The sequence below is a fragment of the Scyliorhinus canicula genome, chromosome 17 (genome assembly GCF_902713615.1).
Source record: "Scyliorhinus canicula chromosome 17, sScyCan1.1, whole genome shotgun sequence".
NCBI lineage: Eukaryota > Metazoa > Chordata > Chondrichthyes > Carcharhiniformes > Scyliorhinidae > Scyliorhinus > Scyliorhinus canicula.
In genome coordinates, this window is record NC_052162.1 from 110,645,318 (window position 1) to 110,668,233 (window position 22,916).

Genomic DNA, 22,916 nt, shown 5'->3' on the forward strand with positions numbered 1-22,916 from the left:
ACGACGCTCGCTACGTGAACCCGGCATTGCCTATACATTAATCGACTATTAACGAACAGAAGGTGCAGCCCAGAAAGGAACAAAGGCCTTGTCCCCTGACCTTGCTGGTTCCTACTTAGATAAGTATTTAGTCGTTTAATAGTAGGAATAGGTATTAGTCTTTAGCGTATGCATGCGTATTTATTATATTTGTATAATAAATATTGATCGTTTGAACTTACTAATCGGTGTATAGTTTTATTACTTTGAACCTGACCTTGAAATACTTGTGAGGTGTCTATATACGGCACCTGGCGACTCCGAGCTGAAAATACACACACAGAGCTGTAGCAGTGTTAAGCACACGGCCTTTAAACGGAGGCGTGTTAATACACTCCAATAAACGCGTAATACACTCAAGTAAAACGTGCAACAGGACCATGAAGGCTCAGTCATTAGCCAAAGATTTTGACCGTTCCCACAGGTTAGATCTTCTGGTCCTGCTGACGGTGACTCCCAGTCGCGGGCTCCCTGCCGGCGGACAGCAGTGAGACGGGAAGATCCTGCCACCGGGCAACACCAGGCCGCGTCCGCCACCACGAAATACATCGCGGGGGGGGTGTCATGAAGAATCCCATCAATAGAGTATGCTCAAGACTGGGATTGATAGATTTCTAGATACCAAGGACATCATGGGATATGGGGATTGTGAGGGAAGATGGCGCTGATGTGCAGACCGGCCAAGATCTCATTAAATGGCAGAACAGGCTTGATGGGCCCAATGGCCTAGTCCTCCGATGTCACTGTCTATAGGGTGCGCTGCAGCAACTCGCAAAGGTGTCTTCGGCAGGACCTCCAGAAATAAGGAACCTCCACCAGCCCCCCCCCCCCCCCCCCCCCCCCCCAGAAGTTTGGCAAATAAATATCTCCACCAACTTTCGCAGAAAACTAGGGACCTAAGGTCAATGCTGACCAAGTCAATGCGAAGGCAAATACTGACCTAGATCAAACCCGATTGTCAGCCACCATTTCATCCCGATGAGGCAGTGTCTTGACTTGACCCATCGACTGTGGGGCCACCCAGGTCTGTGTATCACATGCTGTGAGTGCTGTTCAGCATGCAAGTCATTCTGTGTTGTGGATTGAGTAGTTTTATTTCAGTGTTTGCTCTTTCACATGACGTGGCCATCAGTGGCAAGGCCCCACCATTTGATGTCCGTTCCTATGTACCTCTTGAACTGAAAGGGTCTGTTCGGGGCAGTCAAGCATTGGCCACATCACTGGGTGGGGTCTGGCGTCACATGCAGTCCAGACCGGGGTAAGGATGGCAGGTTTCCTTCCCAAAGGTGAACCAGGATAAAGCAGTCCACTTGATTGGCACTCGATCCACAAACATCCACTCCGTCCACCACCGATGAACAGTGGCAGCCGTGTGTACCATCTACAAATTGCCCTGCAGTAACTCACCAAGGCTCCTTCGGCAGCACCTTCCAAATCCACGACCACTACCTAGAAGGACAAAAGCAGCAGATACCTGGGAACCTCACCACCTACAAGTTTCCTTCCAAGCCACTCACCATACTGACTTGGAAATATATTGCCGGTCCTTCACTGTTGCTGGGTCAAAATCGTGGAAACTCTCTCCCTAACAACAACACCGTGGGTGTACCTACACCTCAGGGACTGCAGCGGTTCAAGGCAGCTCACCACCACCTTCTGAAGCATAACTAGGGATGGGCAATAAATGCTGGCCTAACCAGCAATGCCAACATCCCATAAATTAATTTTTAAAAATGTAAACATGATCCAAGCCAGTTGGTGAAGATGAAATCAAGATGGATCTTTTCTTTATTGACAGTTTTAGTAGCTTGCTCAGTCTCACCACTTTTCTCCCGCACAATCCAGTGCCCCAATAATCCCCCAATTGTATATGATCAAAGACAATTTGTATCTGTCGCTTTAACTTTCAGTGTAATCGATATGGGAAAACAGCAGCGATGTAATTGACATGATATAAACAAACTAGATGGGGGGTTTTAACAATAGTTTCATGCTTTCCGTTTCTGTGGTGAGGTTTCAAATCCAGATTTATTCGTTAGTTGAATTTTCGTTTCAATTCCTACCATCTGCTGTGGTGGGATTTGAACCCATTTCCCCAATGCATTAGACTGGGCCTCTGGATTATTTTAATAATTTTTAGTGTCACAAGTAGGCTTACACTAAAACTGCAATGAAGTTGCAGGGGCTGGTTTAGCTCACTCAGCTAAATCACTGGCTTTTAAACTAGACCAAGCAGGCCAGCAGCATGGTTCGATTCCCGTACCAGCCTCCCCGGACAGGCGCCGGAATGTGGCGACTAGGGGCTTTTCACAGTAACTTCATTGAAGCCTACTCGTGACAATAAGCGATTTTCATTTTCATTTTTCAAGTTACCGTGAAAAGCCCCTGGTCACCACATTCCGGCGCCTGTTCGGGTACACAGTGGGAGAATTCAGAATGTCCAATTCACCTAACTTACACGTCTTTCGGGACTTGTGGGAGGAAACCGGAGCACCCGGGGGAAACACACGCAGACACGGGGAGATCGTGCAAACTCCACACAGACAGTGACACAAGCCGGGAATAGAACCTGGGACTCGGGTGCTGTGAAGCCACAGTGCTAATCACTGTGCTACCATGCTGTCCATTATTAATCTAGGGACAGTATTACAATGCCACCACTTCCATTTGTACGTACATCTGCTGCTGTTCCTGATGTGCCCTCCTGCAATCCTCATTGAGTCAGCGTTGTTGCCCCTGACTGAATAGTCAAACGAGGGTGGTTACAGATTGTGGTTGAATACAATTCTGCTGCTGCTGATGGCCTACAGAGCCTCACGGATGCCCTGTCTTCAGTTTCCACATCCATTGGAAGCCTGTCTAGTGCCACACAACACGATTGAGGGTATCCTCAACGTGAAGTTGGGACTTTGTCCCCACAAGGACTGTGCGGTGGTCACTGCTACCGATACTGTCATGGGCAGAAGAATCTGCCGCAGGCAGGTTGGTGAGGATGAGGTCAGGTATGCTTTTCCCTCTTGTTGGGTCCCTCACCATCTTTAGGACCTGGCCAGCTTGTTCTGCGCTTGTACTACTCAGGCACCCAGAGTAAATTCTGTGCCCTTGCCACTCTCAGGGTTTCTTCCAGGTGGTGCTCAACATGGAGTAGAAAAGTTGAACAAGAATAAAACCCGATCGACCTCCCAGTATCAATCTCGGAACCGGAAACGACAATGGAAAACCCTGCCCTGTCGACCTTCCTAAGCTTTCCTGATCCATGTTGACCTGATGCCTAGAGGCCTCATGGGGTCTAGAGTTGAGGTTGAGGGCTGACAGGGCAATGCCCTCCATCACTGTGCCACCACCTCTGCTGAGTCTGTCCTGCCTGTGAGGGTGGTGACGGTGGAGTCTGGGATATTATCTGGAATGTATGATTCTGTCAGTATGACAATGCCAGGCTGCTGTTTGACTAGACAGTGGGAGAGCTCTCCTAATTTTTACACAAGCCACCATACGTTAATCAGGAGAACTTTGCAAGGTCGACAGGGCTGGGTTTGTCATTGTCAGTTCCGGTGCTTAGGTCGATTACTGGGTGGCTTCTTTCTTATACAGCTTTGCTGCACCATCTTGATACAACTGAGTGGCCCCATTTCAGACGGGCAGTTCAGAGACAACCGCTTTGCTGTGGGGGTCAGGGGTCACATGTCGGCCAGACCAGGGTCAGGCCGGCAGATTTCCTACTCTGAAGGGACATTAGTGAACCAGATGGATTTTTACTGGCAACAATCCCATATTTCTCCTGCTGATTATGACTGACAGTAACTTTCTATTTCAGACCTCTGAATTAATCAAATTTAAGCTCTCCCTGGCTGCGATGGTGGGATTTGAACTTATTCATCCTGGAACATTGCCATGTGCCTGCCACCAGAAAAAAAAGGAAATATTCATTTAGACCCAGCCACCATCCCAATCCATCCACCCCCCCCTCCCCCCCCTCCACCCCCCCACCCCAACCACCACCACCACCGCCACATCACCACAACCCTGCATCCTTCCCCACAAAACATCTCAGGAAGTAGCTACCCCAGATGCGTAAAAGCCCAACATTCACCATCAGAGTTAGGGGAGGGGTCTGCAGACCCAGCAGAACCCCACTTCCCCAGCCCCGCATGCACGGCCACTCTGCCCGTCAAATGGTGATGCTGTTTTCGATGTTCACAGGACGCAGGTACTCGTACTTCTGATCCAGGCCCTCGTTCCGCACCTGGATCGAACGGTCGATTCCCGCTAGCTCTTCCCGAAATTCTTGGATGATGGCCTTCACGGCTGCCTCAGTGAAGTGTTCCTCATGGTAATCGCCCAGCCTTCTCTGTAACATGTACCAGATTTAGTCAACTTTCCATCTCAGCTTACAACATTTATACTTTGTACAAGTGCATTCATTCTTCATCAAAGGAGATGCCATTCGCCCAGTCCAGGAGGATGAAACATGGCAAAATCAGATACAGAGTACAGCTCCCTCTACACTGTCCCCATTAAACTCTTTCAGGATATGTGCACCACGGGGTCAGATACAGAGGAAAGCTCCCTCTACACTGTCCTCATCAAACTCATCCAGGACAGGTATAGCAGAGTTAGACACAGAATAAAGCTCCCTCTACACTGTCCCATCAAACACTCCCAGAACAGGTACAGCAAGGGGTTAGATACAGAGTAAAGCTCTCGCTACACTGTTCCATCAAACATTCCCAGGACAAGTACAGCAAGGGGTTAAATACAGTAAAGCTCCCTCCACACTGTCTCTATCAAACACTCTCAGGACAGGTACAGCAATGTGTTAGATACAGTAAAGCTCCCTCTACACTGTCTCTATCAAACACTGCCAGGACAGGTACAGAAAGGGGTTAGATACAGAGTAAAGCTCCCCCTATACTGTCTCTATCATACACTCCCAAGACAGGTACAGAAAGGGGTTAGATACAGAGTAAAGCTCCATCTACTCTGTCTCTATCATACACTCCCAAGACAGGTACAGCAAGGGGTTAGATACAGAGTAAAGCTCCCCCTATACTGTCTCTATCATGCATTCCCAGGACAGGTACAGCAAGGAGGTTAGATACTGAGTAAAGCTCCCCCTATACTGTCTCTATCATACACTCCCAGGACAGGTACAGCAAGGGGTTAGATACAGAGTAAAGCTCCCTCTACTCTGTCTCTATCATACACTCCCAGGACAGGTACAGCATGGAGTTCGATACTGAGTAAACTTCCCTCTACACTGTCTATCAAATATTCCCAGGACAGGGGAACATCACGAGATTCAATATGGAGTAAATCTCCCTCTACACTGTCCACAGAGCAAACACTCCCAGAACAGGGAATAGCACGGGTTTGGAAGCCCGTTATCTGAATCTTGCTTTGGAAGTCGCTGGCACATTGAGTTCACTCTGCCTTTACTTACCACCTGAGGCTGGGTTCGGCTCAGGTGCCAGGTGATTGCCATCTGGACGCAGGACTGGGTAATGCCTGGCAGAGATTCTATGATGTCCTTCATTGTCATGGTGCCTTTGGAGGTGGGTGGAGGCTTCCGCATGGAGCACGGTGCGTTAGGGACCCAGGAATTCCAGTCGTACTATGAAAACACAGAGCACATTGAAAAGTACTGAGACAGCACGAGGCAGAGACTGATTCAAACCCTCCAACATCAACGCATTGTAGCAGCTGTGTTTACCATCAATGCACTGCAGGAACTCACCAAGGCTCTGCAGGCATCACCTTACAAACCCACTGCCATCTGGAAGGACAAGGATAGCAGATACCTGGGAATATCACCACCTGGAGGTTCTCCTCCAAGTCACCCACCATCCTGACTTGGAAATATGTCGGCCGTTCCTTCACTGTCACTGGGTCAAAATGTTATTTATTCATGGGATATAATGGTCACTGTCTGGGCCAGCATTTATTGCTGATCCCTAATTGCCCTTGAATTAGGGCATGGTGGGCACGAAAGGGTGGCACGGTGGACAGTGTTGCCTCACAGCGCCAGGGACACGTGTTCTATTCCGACCTTGGGTGGCTGTCTGTGTGGAGTTTGTGCATGGGTGCATGTGCTTGTCTGCATGGGTTTCCTCCAGGTGCTCTGGTTTCCTCCCGAAGTCTGAAGAAGTGCAGGTTAGGTGGATTGGTCATGCTAAATTGCCCCATGGTCTCCAAAGGTTGGGTAGGGTTACAGTATTAGAGAGGTTGATTGGGTCCATGTAGAATGCTCTCGATGCAAACTCAATGGGCCGAATGGCCTCCTTCTGCACTGTAGGGATTCTCTGATTCAGAGTGGCAGTTCAGAGTCATGCACGGGCTGGATTCTCCAATTCTGGGGCTATGACCCCACGCCGGTGTGGGGAGACTGGCGCAAAACGGGCACTGATTCCCCATTTTGCTGGGGGCTAGCAGGACGGCAGCATAGAGCACCCAGCTCTAGCTACCTATACGCAGAATTGCCGGGTCCATGGGCGTACATGTGCACAGCGGCGGCCTGCAGCGGCTTCATGGCGGAGGCAGCTCGCGGACCCGGTTTGCAAAATAGTGCCGCCCTTCAGCCGGCTCGCACGCCCGGACTGCCCCACCACATTGCCCCCAGCCCCGAATAATGTCCCTCCTCCCCACGGTTTGGCCCTCCCCCCCCCCCCCCGACTGTTGCGGCACTGGACTGAGTCCAGTGTGGAATTCTCCACAGTTTTGGGGGCTAAGTGGATGTTGGAGGGGTTGGCGCCGCTCCAGCCGGCGCCGAAGGGCCAGTGTGATATCGCGCATGCGCGGAACCGCAGGCGTGGTACCGTGCATGCGCAGACCGGCTGGTGTATTTTGGCGCATGCGCGGAGGGTTCTCTTCTCCATGGCTTTGTCATGGCCAGTGCGGAAGAAAGGAGTGCCCCCATGGATCAAGCCTGCCCGCAGATCAGTAGGCCCCGATCGCAGGCTAGGCAACCGTTGGGGCCACACCTGGATCTGCCCCGAGGACCGCCCCCGCCAACATACCTGCCAGGTCCTGTCGGTACATGAGTTGAGTGATTCACGACGGCGGGACTGGCCAAAAACGGACGGCCGCTTGGCCCATCGGGCTGTGGAGAATCGCCGGGGAGGGGGGGGGGGGGGGGGGCACTGCCAACGGCCCCCGACCGACGTGGCGTGAATCCCACCCCTGCCCGAAAAGCTGCGCCGGAGAATACGGCAGCCGGCAGCGGGGCGGGATTCACGCCGCCCCCCCCCGGGGATTCTCTGATCCCGTGGGGGGTCGGAGAACACCGCCCCTGATTCCCCGGTCGTTCGCCGAACACTATTTCGGCATCAGAGACTGGAGAATCCAGCCCCACATTGCTGTGGATCTGGAGTCAAATGTCGGTCAGGTAAGGACGGCACATTTCCTTCCCTGAAGGGCATTAATGAACCAATTGACAATTGTTTAATGGTCAGCATTAGAATTCTAATTCCAGATTTTTATTGAATTCAAAATTCACCATCTGACATGGTGAACCCGAGTCTTCAGGCAATATCCTGGATCTCGATTAATAGCCCAGTGACAATATGACTACACAACTACCATCCAAATAGCCTCAAACTCCCACTCCCTAACAGCACGGTGGGTGTACCTACGCCACATGGACTGCAGCGGTTCAGGAAAGCAGCTCACCACCATCTTCTCAAGGGCAATTATGGACGGGCAATAAATGCTGGCTTCACCAGCGAAGCCCACATCCCATAAAAATGAATTTTAAAAAGCAGGTGGATGCTGAGAGGATTTTCCCCTTGTGGGAGAGTCTATGACCAGAGGGCATCATGTCAGAGTAACCCGGTCACCCATTTAAGGCAGAAATGAGGAGGAATTCCTTCTTTCATAGGGTAGTAGCACAGTGGTTAGCACTGTTGCTTCACATCGCTAGGGTCCCAGGTTTGATTCCTGGCTTTGGTCTCTGTCTTTGCGGAGTTTGCACGTTCTCTCAGTGTCTGCGTGGGTTTCCTCCGGGTGCTCCGGTTTCCTCCCACAAGTCCTGAAAGACGTGTTTGTTAGGTAATTTGGACATGCTGAATTCTCCCTCTGTGTCCGCGAACAGGCGCCGGAATGTGGCAACTAGGGGCTTTTCACAACCTCATTGCAGTGTTAATGTACATAGAACATAGAACATAGAACAGTACAGCACAGAACAGGCCCTTCGGCCCTCAATGTTGTGCCGAGCCATGATCACCCTACTCAAACCCACGTATCCACCCTATGTAAGCCTACTTGTGACAATAATAAAGATTATTATTATAGTGAACCTGTGGAATTCTTTGCAGAAGAGAGCTCTGGAGGTTGGATTGTTAAGAATGATCAAGGCTGAGATGGACAGATTTTTAATCAGGAAGGTAACAGGCAAGTGGAGTTGAGGATTATCACATCAGATCAACCATGATCTCATTGAATAGTCAAGCAGTCTCGATGGGCTGAATGGCCAGTTTATGCTCCTAGTTTATGCTCCTATAGACCCCCAGAATCCCGACAGTGCAGGAGGCGGCCATTTGGCCCATCAAGTGTGCACAGACGTTCTGGGCCTGGGCCCTCACCTTAACTCCCACCTAACCTTTTGGACATTAAGGGACAATTCAGCATGGCCAGTCCACCTAACCTGGACATCACTGGACCTGTAAACTGCATGCCTCAAACTGCGCGCAATATCCCAGCTGAGCTGGTTCGTAACCTTCAAACGATCACATTCTATTTATGAAACTACTGAGTTTAAATGCTGACTCTCTTTTCCTCTGTTGACAGTTGGAGTCCAGCTGATTTGCAGCATTTTCTGCTCCTATCTCAGATTCACAGCCTGTGCATCAATGTACTCGTTCAGCCGCGACTCCAACAGTGCTTTTTCCTTTTGCTTCCTTATTTTGTGGGTCACCGGATAGGCCCAGCTGTCATTCCCATCCCTAACTGCCCTTGGGAAGGTGGTGGTGAGCTTCCTACTTGAGCCGCTGCAGCCCCTGAGGCGTAGGTACACCCATACATCTGTTAGGGAGGGAGTTCCAGGATTTTGACCCAACGACAGCGAAGGAACAGGTGATATTTTAGCTCAATTGGCTGGATGGCTGGTTTGTGATGTTGAGCGATGCCAGCAGCGTGGGTTCAATCCCCGTACCAGCTGAGGTTATTCATGAAGGTCCCACCTTCTCTTTTTTTTGTTAATAAATTTAGAGTACCCGATTCATTTTTTCCAATTAAGGGGCAATTTAGCGTGGCCAATCCACCTAACCTGCACATCTTTGGGTTGTGGGGGTGAAACCCATGCAAACATGGGGAGAATGTACAAACTCCACACAGACAGTGACCCAGAGCCTGGATCGAACCTGGGACCTCGGCGCCGTGAGGCTGCAGGGCTACCCCACTGCACCACCGTGCTGCCCGGCCCCACCTTCTCAACCTTGACCCTGGCCTGAGGTGTGGTGATCGTCAGGTTAAACCATCACCAGTCAGCTCTCCTCCTCAAAGGGGAAACCAACCTATGGTCATCTGGGACTATGGCGATTTTACTATATTTCCAAGACAGGATGCTGAGTGACTTGGAGGGGAGCTTCCAAGTGGTGGTGTTCCCAGTATCTGCTGCCCTTCTCCTTCCAGATGGTAGTGGCAGAGGGTTTGTAAGGTGCTGCCGATGGAACCTTGGTGAGTTCCTGAAGTGCATCTTGTAGATGGTACACATGGCTGCTCCTGTGCATCTGTGATGAACATAAGAACATAAGAACTAGGAGCAGGAGTAGGCCATCTGGCCCCTCGAGCCTGCTCCGCCATTCAATTAGATCATGGCTGATCTTTTGTGGACTCAGCTCCACTTTCCGGCCCGAACACCATAACCCTTAATCCCTTTATTCTTCAAAAAACTATCTATCTTTACCTTAAAAACATGTAATGAAGGAGCCTCAACTGCTTCACTGGGCAAGGAATTCCATAGATTCACAACCCTTTGGGTGAAGAAGTTCCTCCTAAACTCAGTCCTAAATCTACTGCCCCTTATTTTGAGGCTATGCCCCCTAGCTCTGCTGTCACCCGCCAGTGGAAACAACCTGCCCACATCTATCCTATCTATTCCCTTCATAATTTTAAATGTTTCTATAAGATCCCCCCTCATCCTTCTAAATTCCAACGAGTACAGTCCCAGTCTACTCAACCTCTCCTCATAATCCAACCCCTTCAGCTCTGGGATTAACCTAGTGAATCTCCTCTGCACACCCTCCAGCGCCAGTACGTCCTTTCTCAAGTAAGGAGACCAAAACTGAACACAATACTCCAGGTGTGGCCGCACTAACACCTTATACAATTGCAACATAACCTCCCTAGTCTTAAACTCCATCCCTCTAGCAATGAAGGACAAAATTCCATTTGCCTTCTTAATCACCTGTTGCACTTGTAAACCAACCTTCTGTGACTCATGCACTAGCACACCCAAGTCTCTCTGAACAGCGGCATGCTTTAATATTTTATCGTTTAAATAATAATCCCGTTTGCTGTTATTCCTACCAAAATGGATAACCTCACATTTGTCAACATTGTATTCCATCTGCCAGACCCGAGCCCATTCACTTAACCTATCCAAATCCCTCTGCAGACTTCCAGTATCCTCTGCACTTTTCGCTTTACCACTCATCTTAGTGTCATCTGCAAACTTGGACACATTGCCCTTGGTCCCCAACTCCAAATCATCTATGTAAATTGTGAACAATTGGAAGTGGAAGGGGTGCCTATCAAGCAAGCTGCTTTTTCCTGGATGGTGTTGAGATTTTTTCCACAATAATGTGAAATAAATCCCTTCTCACGCACCCGCACCCCCCATCCGAGTCAAAGATGCGAACGTGCGACCAGCGTTTACCTGTCCGTTATTCATGGCTGCGTGCTGAGCACTGCAGGTGAAGATCACCATGGTGAGGAACTTGCAGAGTTCTGCCCTCGTTCTGAACGACGTCGGCATTCCTGAAAAACAGACAAGGTCCCGAGAAATGAGAACCGGGTAATTGCGACATTACAAAGAACAAAGAAAAGTACAGCACAGGGACAGGCCCTTCGGCCTTCCAAGCTTACGCCCACCATGCTGCCCGTCTAAACTAAAATTACGGCCTGAACTTTAAGGATGGCGAGCTTTGACAGTTGGTCTGCAAGCTGTGCTCACCGCCTCTGATAGGTCCGCCACCATTTCACGCTCAATCGAGCGTCGATTGTCAGAGGCAAGACTTCCATCCGCTCTCGGAAGGAGACATGGCTCCTCCTGTACTCAAGTGTTTCTGCAATGAAGACCATTTGCCTTCCTAACTGCTTGCTATACCTGCATGCTTGCTTTCAGTGACTGATGTACAAGGGCAGCCAAGTCCCTTTTTTCATCAACATTTCCCAATCAATCACCATTTAATATGATACTCCACTGTTCTATTTCTCTGTCCGAAGTGGCTGACTTCACGTTTATTCCTGTTGCATTGCCTCTGCCATGTTATTTTCCCACTCACTCAACTTGTCTCTTATCATCCTCCTCACCACTCACCTTCCCACCAAGTTTTGTGCTGTGAGCGAACTTGGAAATACTATATTTGGTTCCCTCTTCAGAATTATTGATGTATATTGTGAACAGCCGAGGCCCAAGCACCAATCCCTGCGGGACCCCAGTAGTCACCGTATTCCACTCTGAAAAGACCCATTTATTCCTCCCCTCTGTGTCCGGTGTGCTAACCATTTCTCAGTCCATGCCAGCGTCATACCCCCAATCCCATGTGCTTCAGTTTTGCACACTAACCATCTATTAACCTCGCCAACTCCCACTAACCTCACATTATTGCTGCTTGTGAAATCTTGCTGGGCGCAAATTAATCCCGGTGTTTCTGACATGCTGACATCGACTGTACTTCAAAGAGTACTGCTTAGTTGTAAAATTGCTTTAGGATAGTGCAAGGTTGCGAAAGGGGCTATATAAATGCAAGTGCTTCTGTTCCCCCATCTTGTGTCTGTAATGCTCAGTATGTGTGTGTGTATTAGTAACATTTTAAAAATATATATTTTTATTGAATATATTTATTTATGACAAACACATCAAACACATAACACAAGTATGTACTTGTATCTACAAAAATAACAGATATCTTTAAAGTCCTTCCTTGAACTCAGCATACAGAAAATGTTCTAAATAATTTATATCTTTTGCTATACAAATGGTCAAAATTTACATTAGTGCTATCAAACATATAGGTGATCAGTGGAAAGGCAGAATAATACAATACAAGTAAAGAAAAAACACATGGAATAAACTAACGAGATAGAATGAAAATACTATAGCAAAAAGCAGGTGATCTATTAACATTGCATTGACTGGCATTGGTATAAATATAGGCGGATGACCTCATTTTCTGAGCCCCTTTTACTTCTTTGCACTTCTTCGGGGACTTCTGTGTGGGGGCACCTGCACCACATGATGCATCAGGCCGAATTCCCCCCCCCAACTTGACTCTATCACCACCCCATTCCCTTTCTCTGGTTATTGCTCCCCTCTCCCACTCTTCCCTCTCTCTCTCTCTTGCTCACCCCTCTCCTCCTAATTTTTGGTCACGAACAGATCTTCGAAGAGACTGTGAATTGTTTCCACATCTGGTAGAATCCTTTGTCTGATCACCTAATTGTGAATTTTCTTTTTTTTTCACTTGAGGAACTCCGCTAGGTCGGAGAGCCAGTCTGAAGCTCTGGGTGTTGCTTCCGTCCAAGCAGAAGCCTGCCACCAGACAATGAGGGAAGCGACGGCAAGGACGTTGGCCCCTCTCCGCATAAAGAGCTCTGGGTCCTCTGAAGACTGCCACTGTACGTCATGGCTTCATCTTTACCCCAACCACGCTGGATATGGCCTCAAAGAAAGTGGTCCAGAACCCGATGAGTTTGGGGCAGGACCAGAATATGTGGATGAGGTTGGTCGGACCCCCATGACATCACTAGCATTTATCCTCCACCTCCAGGAATAACCTGCTCATGCTTGTGCACCACCTTTAGCTGTGTGGAGCTGATCCTGTGCAGAGCTTTGATCCAGAATCCTCCGCCCTATCTCATGCCCAGATCATGTCTGCAGGATGAAAGCCAAGGATTGAAGATGGCTGCCCCAGGAGAGTAAAGCCCGGTGTTTTCGGGATGGAGAGAGACCCCCAGAGCCCTCGGAGGGGTGCCGACACTCAGTTCAAGGGCAATTAGGGATAGACAACAGACCATACCAGCAATGCCCACATCCCATGTTGGGGGAAATTCCTCGTCTTGCCAAACTAGAATCTCATGGCCAGGATTCTCTCTCACCGGTCCATGAACATCCCTTTCAAGTGCGCCTGAAGCCCTTGAACTGGGTGCCTGCTGGGCCCATTTCAGAGGGGCAGTTAACTCTGGAATCACATGTAGACATGACCGAGGTAAGGATGGTAGAATTCCTTTCCCCAAAGAGGGCATCACTGAACCTATCGGTTTTTAAAAATCATAGATAACAATGATAGTTGTCACGGTCGCCATCACCGAGATTAGCTTTATAATTGCAGATTTTATTCATTGAATTGAATTTTCATCATCCTCTGTGATGGGATTTTAACCCACGTGTCCCCCACCTCAGAACATTTGCCTCTGGATTACTGGTCCATTGACATTCCCACCAGGCCGCTGGCACTGGTTTTCTTTGCTCGTAACGCCCAGTTTACAATCACTGACCTGAGTTTTTCAGATCTTGGAATCCGACTTCGGTGAGGTCCGTGATCCAGGCCTGTAGCTCAGGGTCATCCATGACCTCTTGGTCACGCTCGTAGTAAAATGACACAACTTTGATGACAAACCTGGAAGGTGGGGTCGGGGGAGAGTCACATTCACGTTTGGTTAAAGATCAGACGCCAGGGTGAAAACGTCATGTACTAAACGTAAACTTTGAAACATGGAAACTAGGAGCAGGAGTAGACCATTCGGCCCTTCGAGCATACTGCACCATTCAATATGATCATTGGCTGGTCCTCTATCTCAACACCGCACTCTCCCCATACCCCTCAATGCCGTTCAAACCTAAAAAAGTAGCTATCTCTTTCTTGAATACAGTCAGTGACTTGACCTCCACACATCCTTCTGTGGGAGAGAATTCCACAGGTTCACCACCCTCTGAGTGAAGAAATTACTCCTCATCTCAGTCCTAAATGACCAACCCCGTATCCTGTGGCTGTGCCCTCTTGTTCTGGATTCCCCAAACAGGGAAAATATATAGTCTGTCCTGCCTATAAAGATAAAAGTAGTCAGCAACGCAAATGGTAATGGGTCCTTTCAATGATTATCACCCAAACCTCCTCCCCACCGCCCAAACACCACCGCCACTCCACGATGAAGGATGGAAAGCGAGACATGAGAACAGACCGTTGATTTTGTCAAACTTTGCCTGCCCTTACTGATCTCTCCCAGGGTGAGTGGCTGATGATTCGAGACAGCAGCCAAGATACTGGGCGAGGTATGGGGGACGCAATTCTACTCGAGTCCCAGTGAACATAACGTCGCAATTTTTCCCTCCGTGATCGTTCGCTCTCCCCAGCAGTTCAGCACAGTCCTGTCTACAAGGTGGACTCCAGCGACTCACCAAGGCTCCTTCGACAGCACCTTCCAAAACCCATGACCTCTACCTGAGGGACAGGCTAGGGTGGATAGGAAGGAACTTTGCCCCTCAGCAGAGGGGGATCAATAACCAGGGGGGGCATAGATTTAACATCATGGGTAGGTTTTGAGGCAAAGCCTTTTCAGCCACAGGATGGTGGGATATCAGGAACTCACTGTCGGCAAGGTTGCTAGAGACGGGAACCCTTACGACATTTAAGACGCATTTAGATGGGCACTTGAAACAACACAGCTCACATGGCTCCGGACCAAATGGTGGCAAATGGGATTGGAATAGACAGGTACTTGGTGACCAGTGCAGACATGATGGGCCCAAGGGCCTCTTTTTATGCTGTAAAACTCGGTGGTGGGCAACCTGCGGCCTGGGGACATCGTTCGGCCCACCTGGCTTTCTGGGTGCGGCCCATGAGACATTTTGTTGACCACTGCCCGCGTGTGGGGTTGCCACATTGCGCTGATTTCCGTCCGCCTGTTTTTATTCCTACAGGTGTGAATGAAACAATACACAACATACAGCAAGGGCAAGTGAAGTAAGGTGCCTGCTGATTGCTCACAACATTGACTGTGAGAACTGTGTGCTCCCTCTGCACCCAAAATAGTAAATTATTTTTACCATTTGAAGTTGATGAGAGTTCTATTAACATATTAATGATTCAGTATTTTCTATAACTCGTTCTGAACTATTTGGTATGTATTAAATGGATTTAATCTCATTCATGGGTTCGTCATCAGTGAGCAAGCCCCATTTCAATCTTGAGGCCCAATAAGATGAAGGAGGGCCACATACGCGGCCTACTGACGAGCCTCAGTTTCCCCGGAGAGCACAGTGGTTAGCACTGTTGCCTCACAGCGCCATGGACTCGGATTCAATTCCGGCCTTGGATTACTGTCTGTGTGGAGTTTGTACATTCTCCCCATGTCTGCGTGGGTTTCCTCCGGGTGCTCTGGTTTCCTCCCACAGTCCAAAGATGTGCAGGTTAGGTGGATTGGCCATGCTACAAATTGCCCCTTCATGCCCAAAGACAGGGGGCGGGATTCTCTGATCCTCTGGCTAAGTGTTGACGCCGTCGTAAATGCGGGAGCGTTTTACGACGGCCTCAACAGGCCCCAAGGAGCAGCGATCTTGTGCCGCACAGGGGGTCAGCACTGGAGAGCCTCACGCTGCTCCGGCTGCCGAAACGGGCGCCTCGGGCCCGGGCATGCACACCATGGCTGGCGCGAGTTTGCGCATGCACGTGGGTTTCCTTCTCCCCGACACAACATGGTGGAGAGCTACAGGAGCCCGGCGCGGAGGAACATAGGCCCCTACCAAGATACCCACACCCGATCGGTAGGCCCTGATCGCGGGCCAGGCCACCGTGGAAGCCCCCCCCCCCCCCTCCCGGGTCAGATTCCCCCCTCCCCCCCCACCAGGCCGCCCTCCCCGCAACATGATCGGTGAGGTCCCGCCAGGTAGGACCATATGAGAACGGCACCGGCGGGACTTGGCCTAACTCGGCGGGCACTCGGCCCATCGCGCGGGGAAAATCGCCGGGGGGGGGTGTGTGGGGGGGGGGGGGGGGGTGTGGGGGGGGGGGGGGGGGGGGGGGGGGGGGGGTGTGGGTGTGGAACGGCGCGTTGACCGATCCACGACCTGCACCATGCCGGCGCCAGTGGCGGCGAATCTCTGGTTACCAGTTGCGTGGATCGTGCCCCCACCCCACTGGGCGCTTCTCCGACCCGGTGCGGGGTTGGAGAATCCCGTCGTGGTTCCCAGGAAAATGGAAGGCATGAGGGAATACCTTATGAGGAACATTTAAGAATTCTCGGATTGCAATCTTTCAGGAAGATTCATTCGTATTTAATTGAAGTTTACGAATTTTTACAAAGCCTTACTACCTAACACCTGAAAAGTTCTTTACTCATAATTACAATATTATGTGTGATCAACAGTACAAACTACTGAAATTTGGTTCATGTCTTGATATTTGGAAAGAAAATAATCATATGGAGTGCGATCCACCGGCTGCATTGCGCTCTTGCTTGAGCGCAGTGTAGCCGGAAAATGCCGGAACAGCCCACTGAATCGTTAATACTTGGCATGCTTTTGAAAGACTTGTTAGAGAAGTTGGGCGCGATTCTCCGAAACATTTTCTAAGTTTATTTGTGGCGGGTTTTTCAGGGAGGTTCCTGCCGGCGAGTTCCCCACCGCTATTCAATGACACTTCGTCACATTTTTTTGATCCTGGGGAGTTTCTCACCGGTTTAATTCACACTTAGAGGATGGGAAGTAGATTTAGGACTGAGCTGAGGAGGAACTTCTTCACCCAAAGGGTTGTGAATCGATGGAGTTCCCTGCCCAGTGAAGCAGTTGAGGCTCCTTTATTGAATGTTTTCAAGATAAAAATAGATAGTTTTTTGAAGAATAAAGGGATTAAGGGTGTTCAGGCCGGAAAGTGGAGCTGAGTCCACAAAGGATCAGCCTTGGGGCAGGATTCTTCGGAAACCGGCGGGGCAGACAACTCCAGCACGAAGGAGTGGCGTGAACCACTCTGACGTCGGGCCGCTGCCCGGCGCGGGTTGGCGCATGCGCGGGAGCACCAGCGTGTGCTAGCATCATCCCAGCGCATGCGCGGGGGGGGGGGGTTCATCTCCGCGCTAGCCATCGCGGACGGGTACACCAGCCGGCGTGGATGAATAGAGTGCCCCCACGGCACAGGCCCGCCCGTTGATCGGTGGGCCCCGATCGTTGACCAGGCCACCATGAGGGCAACCCCCAGGGCCAGACCCCCCCCCCCCCCCCCCCCCACCCGAAGGCCGCCCGCAGAGCCAGGTCCTGCCGGTAAGTACCTGTCGTAACATACGCCGGCGGGACCCGCTGAAATCGAGCGGCCCATCTTGGGCCGGAGAATCGCCGGGGGGACCGCTGCCAGCGGCCACCGACCGGCGCTGCGCGTTTCCCGCCACCGCCAAATCCCTGGCGCCGGACAATTGGGCAGCGGGCGGGGTGGGATTCACGCCGCCCCCCCCGGCGATTCTCCGACCCACTTGATGGATCTCCACCACCCACCCACGGCTGTGTATTCCAAGGCCCAAAGTCACCAGCGGCCTTCATCTTCCATAGGACGTAGGAGCAGAACTCGTCCATTCGGCCTATCGGGTTTGCCCCACCATTCAATGAGATCGTGGCTGATCCAATGTGATACAGAAGAGGTTTACCAGGATGTTGCCTGATATGACGGGCATTAGCTATGAGGAGAGGTTGGATAAACTCGATTCGGTCTCACTGGAATGATTAAGGTTGAGGGGGCGACCTAATGGAGGTCTACAAAATTATGAGGGGAATGGACAGAGTGGATAGTCAGAGACTTTTTCCAAGGTAGAGGGGTTAAATACTAGGGGACATAGGTTTAAGATGTGAGGGATAGTTTAGAGATGTGTGAGGGAAGCTTTTTACAGAGGGTAGTGGGTGCCTGGAACTCGCTGCCAGAGGAGGTGGTGGAAGCAGGGACGATAGTAACGTTTAAGGGCATCTTGACAAATACATGAATAGGATGGTAATAGAGGGATACGGACCCCGGAGGATGACACCGGTCATGCCTCAACTGCATCCCATTAACAGGAAGCAAAATGGCATCACGCTGACCTCTGGCAGGAATGGCGACCTATCATGGGATCGTTGGGACCACACATTCCTTCCGTCGCAAAATAGCCAACATTTCAGCTTCCGATGCCCATCATTAAACCCACCATTAGAACAAAGAACATTACAGCGCAGTACAAGCCCTTCTGCCCTCGATGTTGCGCCGACCTGTGAAACCACTCTAAAGCCCATCTACACTATTCCCTTATCATCCATATGTTTATCCAATGACCATTTGAATGCCATTAGTGTTGGCGAGTGCACTACTGTTGCAGGCAGGGCATTCCACGCCCTTACTACTCTCTGAGTAAAGAACCTACCTCTGACATCTGTTCTACATCTAGCTCCCCTCAATTTAAAGCTATGTCCCCTCGTTCTAGACATCACCATCCAAGGAAAAAGGCTCACTGTCCACTGGTGCTGTGGAGAGAATGGGGGGCTGGTGGTGATGGACTGGAATATCCTGTCCAATGCAAGGGCTGCCTTCAGAAGACACTGAATATTTTAAATTCATTCAGGGGATATGGCCTTCGCTGGTTGCCCCCAACATTTATTGCCCATTCCTACTTGCCCCTTGAGGATGTGGTGGTGAGTTGCCTTCTTGCACCACTGCAGTCCATGTGGTGTCGGTACACCCACTGTGCTGTGAGGGAGGGAGTTCCAGGATTTTGAGCCAGTGACAGTGAAGGAACGGTGATATATTTCCAAGTCAGGGGAGTGACTTGGAATGGAACCTCCAGGTTGTGGTGTTCCGATATCTGCTACCCTTGTCCTTCTAGATGGTGGTGGTCGTGGATTTGGAAGGTGCTGCCTAAGGAGCCTTGGTGAGTTACTGCAGTGCATCTTGTAGATGGTACACACGGCTGCCACTGTTCGTCGGTGGTGGAGGGTTTGAATGTTTGTGGAAGGGGGAGCAATCGAGTGGGCTGCTTTGTCCTGGATGGTGTCAAGTTCTTGAGTGTTGTTGGAGCTGCACTCATCCAGGCAAGTGGAGGGTATTCATCACACTCCTGACTTGTGCCTTGAAGATGGTGGATAGGCTTTGAGGAGTGAGGAGGTGAGTTACTCGTCACAGAATTCCCAGCCTCTGACCGACTTATGAGCCACAGCACCAACTCAGCAAACTATATCTTGGTCCCCATTGCAAAAATCTGGCACCTCCAACTCACAGATGAGCAAAGAATTCTAAAAATCTAAATCCAACCCCCGCCGAACACGGAACCCCAAACCCAAAATCAAACCCCAAACTCAAACACAATCTCCAAACCATCCAACCCATCCATTCCTCCCCACCTCTCCATTGACCGCTTACTTGTGAATTGCGGACCAGATCTGGAGGCCGTCCTCTTTGTAGTAATACCCCTTCAGATCTCCGAGTCCCCGATCCTCCAGGCTCTCCTGCAGACACAGCGATCGGTAGGTGATGGCAAGGAACTCTTCTTGACTCAGCGAGATGTGTCCTTGAACTCCGATCCCCAGAGCCTTTTTTTTTGGATGAAACAGAAAAAGATTGAAGCCCATTGGAGGAGGTTCGGGGTGGGGTTTTGTGTGGTGACCAGTGTCCACTCGAACAACCAGCACACAGTGAAATGCGAGAAGGTGAGACGAAAGGTTGAAACCTATGACAGAAAGGCATTTAAAGTTGAATTTGACGGAGACGGACTTCCGTTGACGGGGATACGCTGAGCGGACAATGAAAGGTGGCTCTCCACCTGAGAATTTGTGTTCAGGCTCTTTTATTCAAGAATAGCCCTCCAGAATCGGGAAAAATCACCCCCTCACCCTCTTCAAACAAAATGGAACGAGAGATGCTGAACAGCAGCAACGCCAGGGGCCAAAAAGAGACAAGAAGTGGCAAAAAGCTGGAGAAACAAGTGAAGGAGATGATGGACATGAGGTGACGGGACTTCAGACACAGTCGACAGAGAGGGACCACCAGACAGCGCACGGAGCTCCCCCCGCCCCCAGTGGGGAACGGATGGAAGGGGTTCCTTGCCAAGGAACTAAAAGAGCTCAAAGAGGCCATCAAGGCCGACACAAAGGCAGCGGCCAAGGTGGCAGTGGCAGAAGCCCTGCCCGCCATGCAGGCAACCCTAAACAAGGTGGAGAGGCAACTAGAGGCCCAGGGGAACACCTTTGGGGAGTTGGAGGAAGCCTCAAGGACCAGAGTGACCGGATCATCTCTTTCGAATTGGAGGTAGCAAAGTTGGTGGTGACAGGGGAACCTAAAATGGAAAATTGAAGGCCAGGAGAATTGGTCACAGCGCCAAAATCTACATACAGTGGGCCTGCCAGAGGTAACCGAGGGCAGGGAACCCACAGACTTTGTGTCCCAGATGCTGGCAAATCTGGTAGGGAGAGACAGCTTCCCCAAGTCGCCAGAAATAGTCAGAGCCCACAGGTCACTACAGCCAAAACCCAGGGCCGGGGAGCAGCCGAGGGCCATAATCTCCAAACTGCTTTAATACCAATATCAGGAAAGAATCATGTGCTGGGCCAGGTGGATAAAACCCTGAAACTGGGAAGGACACACGTTCAGGATATACCAGAACATTGGGGCAGACCTGGCCAAGTGCCGGATGAAATTTAATAGAGCAAGCTGGCCCTGTACAAAAGCGGGATGAAGTTTGGGAACCTATACCCAGCTGAAACCACGGGTCACCAGAATTGTAATCCGTAATGGTATATTGCCTCTCCATGGGCGCGATTCTCCGCTGCCCACGATGGGACGGAGAATAGCGGGAGGGCCTTCCCGACATTTTTCCCGACCCTCCGCTATTCTCTCCCCCCCCCCCCCCCCCATGGCCGCCCCACGACACGAATCACTGCTCGCCGTTTTTTTTACGGCGAACAGCGATTCTCCCCTGGACGATGTGCCGAGTTCCCAGACCTTTACGGCCGTTTTCAACGAACGCAAACCACCTGCTCTCACCGTTCGTGAAAACGGCCGCAAAGTGCGTCCCGGTCAACCATGGCACCGATTGGCACGGCCGCACCACGGCCGTGACAAGGGTGGCATGGGCCTGCGATCGGTGGGCACCGATCGCGGGCAGCGGGTCCAATACCCGCGCACTCTTTGTTCCCTCCGCCGCCCGCAGGATCAGTCCGCAGGGCGGCTGAGGGGCATAACGGCCCGCGCATGCGCGGGTTTGACGCATATGATGTCATCCGCGCATGCGCGGGTTGGAGCCATCCAACCCACGCATGCGCGGCTGACGTCATCGATGCCATGCTTCACGGGGCCGCGCTGCTAGCCCCGCCCGGGGGGGAGAATCGGGTCCGGGAGTGGGGTGCGGAGGCTGCCGTGAAATCTGCCAGTTTCAATGGCAGCCTTTACAACTCTCCCGCATTTACGGAGAATCGCGGCCCCATGTTCCTCCTTCCAAAAATGCATCACTTCACACTTCTCCACACCGAATTTCATCTGCCGCCTGTCTGCCTACTTCAGCAACTTGTCTTTGGGTACCCGAACAAGCGCCAGCGTGTGGTTTTTCACACGACGAAGGAATTTTCACAGTACCTTCACTGCAGTGTTCATGTAAGCCTACTTGTGACACTAATGAAGATTGTTATAATTATATGGCCTTTGAACTGGTGATGGATGTACCAGTTTGCGATTTAAGAGACTGTGACAGAGACTGAGTACAATATTGGTCTCTTCATTTGTGGAAATTTGTAAATGCATTGGAAGAAGTTCAGAGAGGGTTACTCGGGTCACTTTTTGTGCTGTAAAACCTTTATGACTCAATGAGCTTGATATAAAGTAACAAACATAAGAAGACTAACCCTGTTCATGGCTCCATTTTCGGGCATGAGCTGATTCCTCCCGCGAGTGTTTATCTCCAGCGTGAACCTCGTGTGCGGAATCAGGAGCTCAAAGGAAATCACAAATACATAAATGTCACATTAGATTTATCCCGAACGTGAATACGACAGGCATTGAACCGAGAGAGGGGGGGGGGCGATTCTCCGATCCGCGGACTAAGTGCCCGCGCCGCGTGAATGCCGTCGCATTCCCGGGCCTGGTAACGTACGATTCGGCCCCCATAGGGGCCAGCACGGCGCTGGAGCAGTTCACGCCACTCCAGCCTCATTTGGCGCCACGCAACCTGTGCATGCGCAGTTGGGCCAGTTCAATCCTGCACATGCGCAGTTGGGGCCGCGCCATCCTGCGCTCTGCGCAGGGAACTTCTTTAGCGCGCCGGCCCTGACTCAAGATGGAGTCGGTGTTCAGGGGCCAGCCGCACCAGAAAATAGGCCCGGGGAGGAAAGAGGCCGGCTTGCCGATTGGTGGGCCCGATCACGGGCCAGACCCCATCGAGGCCCCCTGGTGAAGGAGCTCCCCTCCCTCCCTCCACAGGCCGCCCTCCTGACCGATCCCGCAGAGTTCCCGCTGGCAGCGACAGGATCTGTTGTATCGGCCTGGCCGCTCGGCCCATCCGGGCTGGAGAATCGTCAGCCCCACCGATTCCAGCGGCCCGCAGCCGGCGCAAATGGCGCCGATTCTTCGCACCTCGGACAATTGCATGCCGGCGTTGGGGCGTCGTGGTACGATTTGGCAATTCTCCGGCCCGGCGCGGGCTGGAAAATAGCTCCCACTGAGTAA

At 51.1% G+C, this 22,916-nt stretch overlaps 1 protein-coding gene across 1 annotated transcript in view; it reads right to left on the reverse strand.

The window, feature by feature from the left end:
- Positions 1-4,047: 4,047 nt before the first annotated feature.
- LOC119951517 (polyunsaturated fatty acid 5-lipoxygenase-like) overlaps positions 4,048-22,916 on the reverse strand; it is a 90,667-nt gene continuing 71,798 nt past the window's right edge. Inside the window, exons 10-15 of the mRNA XM_038774720.1 lie at positions 22,097-22,216; positions 19,623-19,792; positions 13,753-13,874; positions 10,910-11,010; positions 5,480-5,650; positions 4,048-4,387 (exon numbers count right to left, since the gene is read on the reverse strand). Coding sequence (XP_038630648.1) covers positions 4,208-4,387; positions 5,480-5,650; positions 10,910-11,010; positions 13,753-13,874; positions 19,623-19,792; positions 22,097-22,216 — 864 coding nt within the window. The 3' untranslated portion in view covers positions 4,048-4,207. The remainder of the gene's footprint in view (positions 4,388-5,479; positions 5,651-10,909; positions 11,011-13,752; positions 13,875-19,622; positions 19,793-22,096; positions 22,217-22,916) is intronic.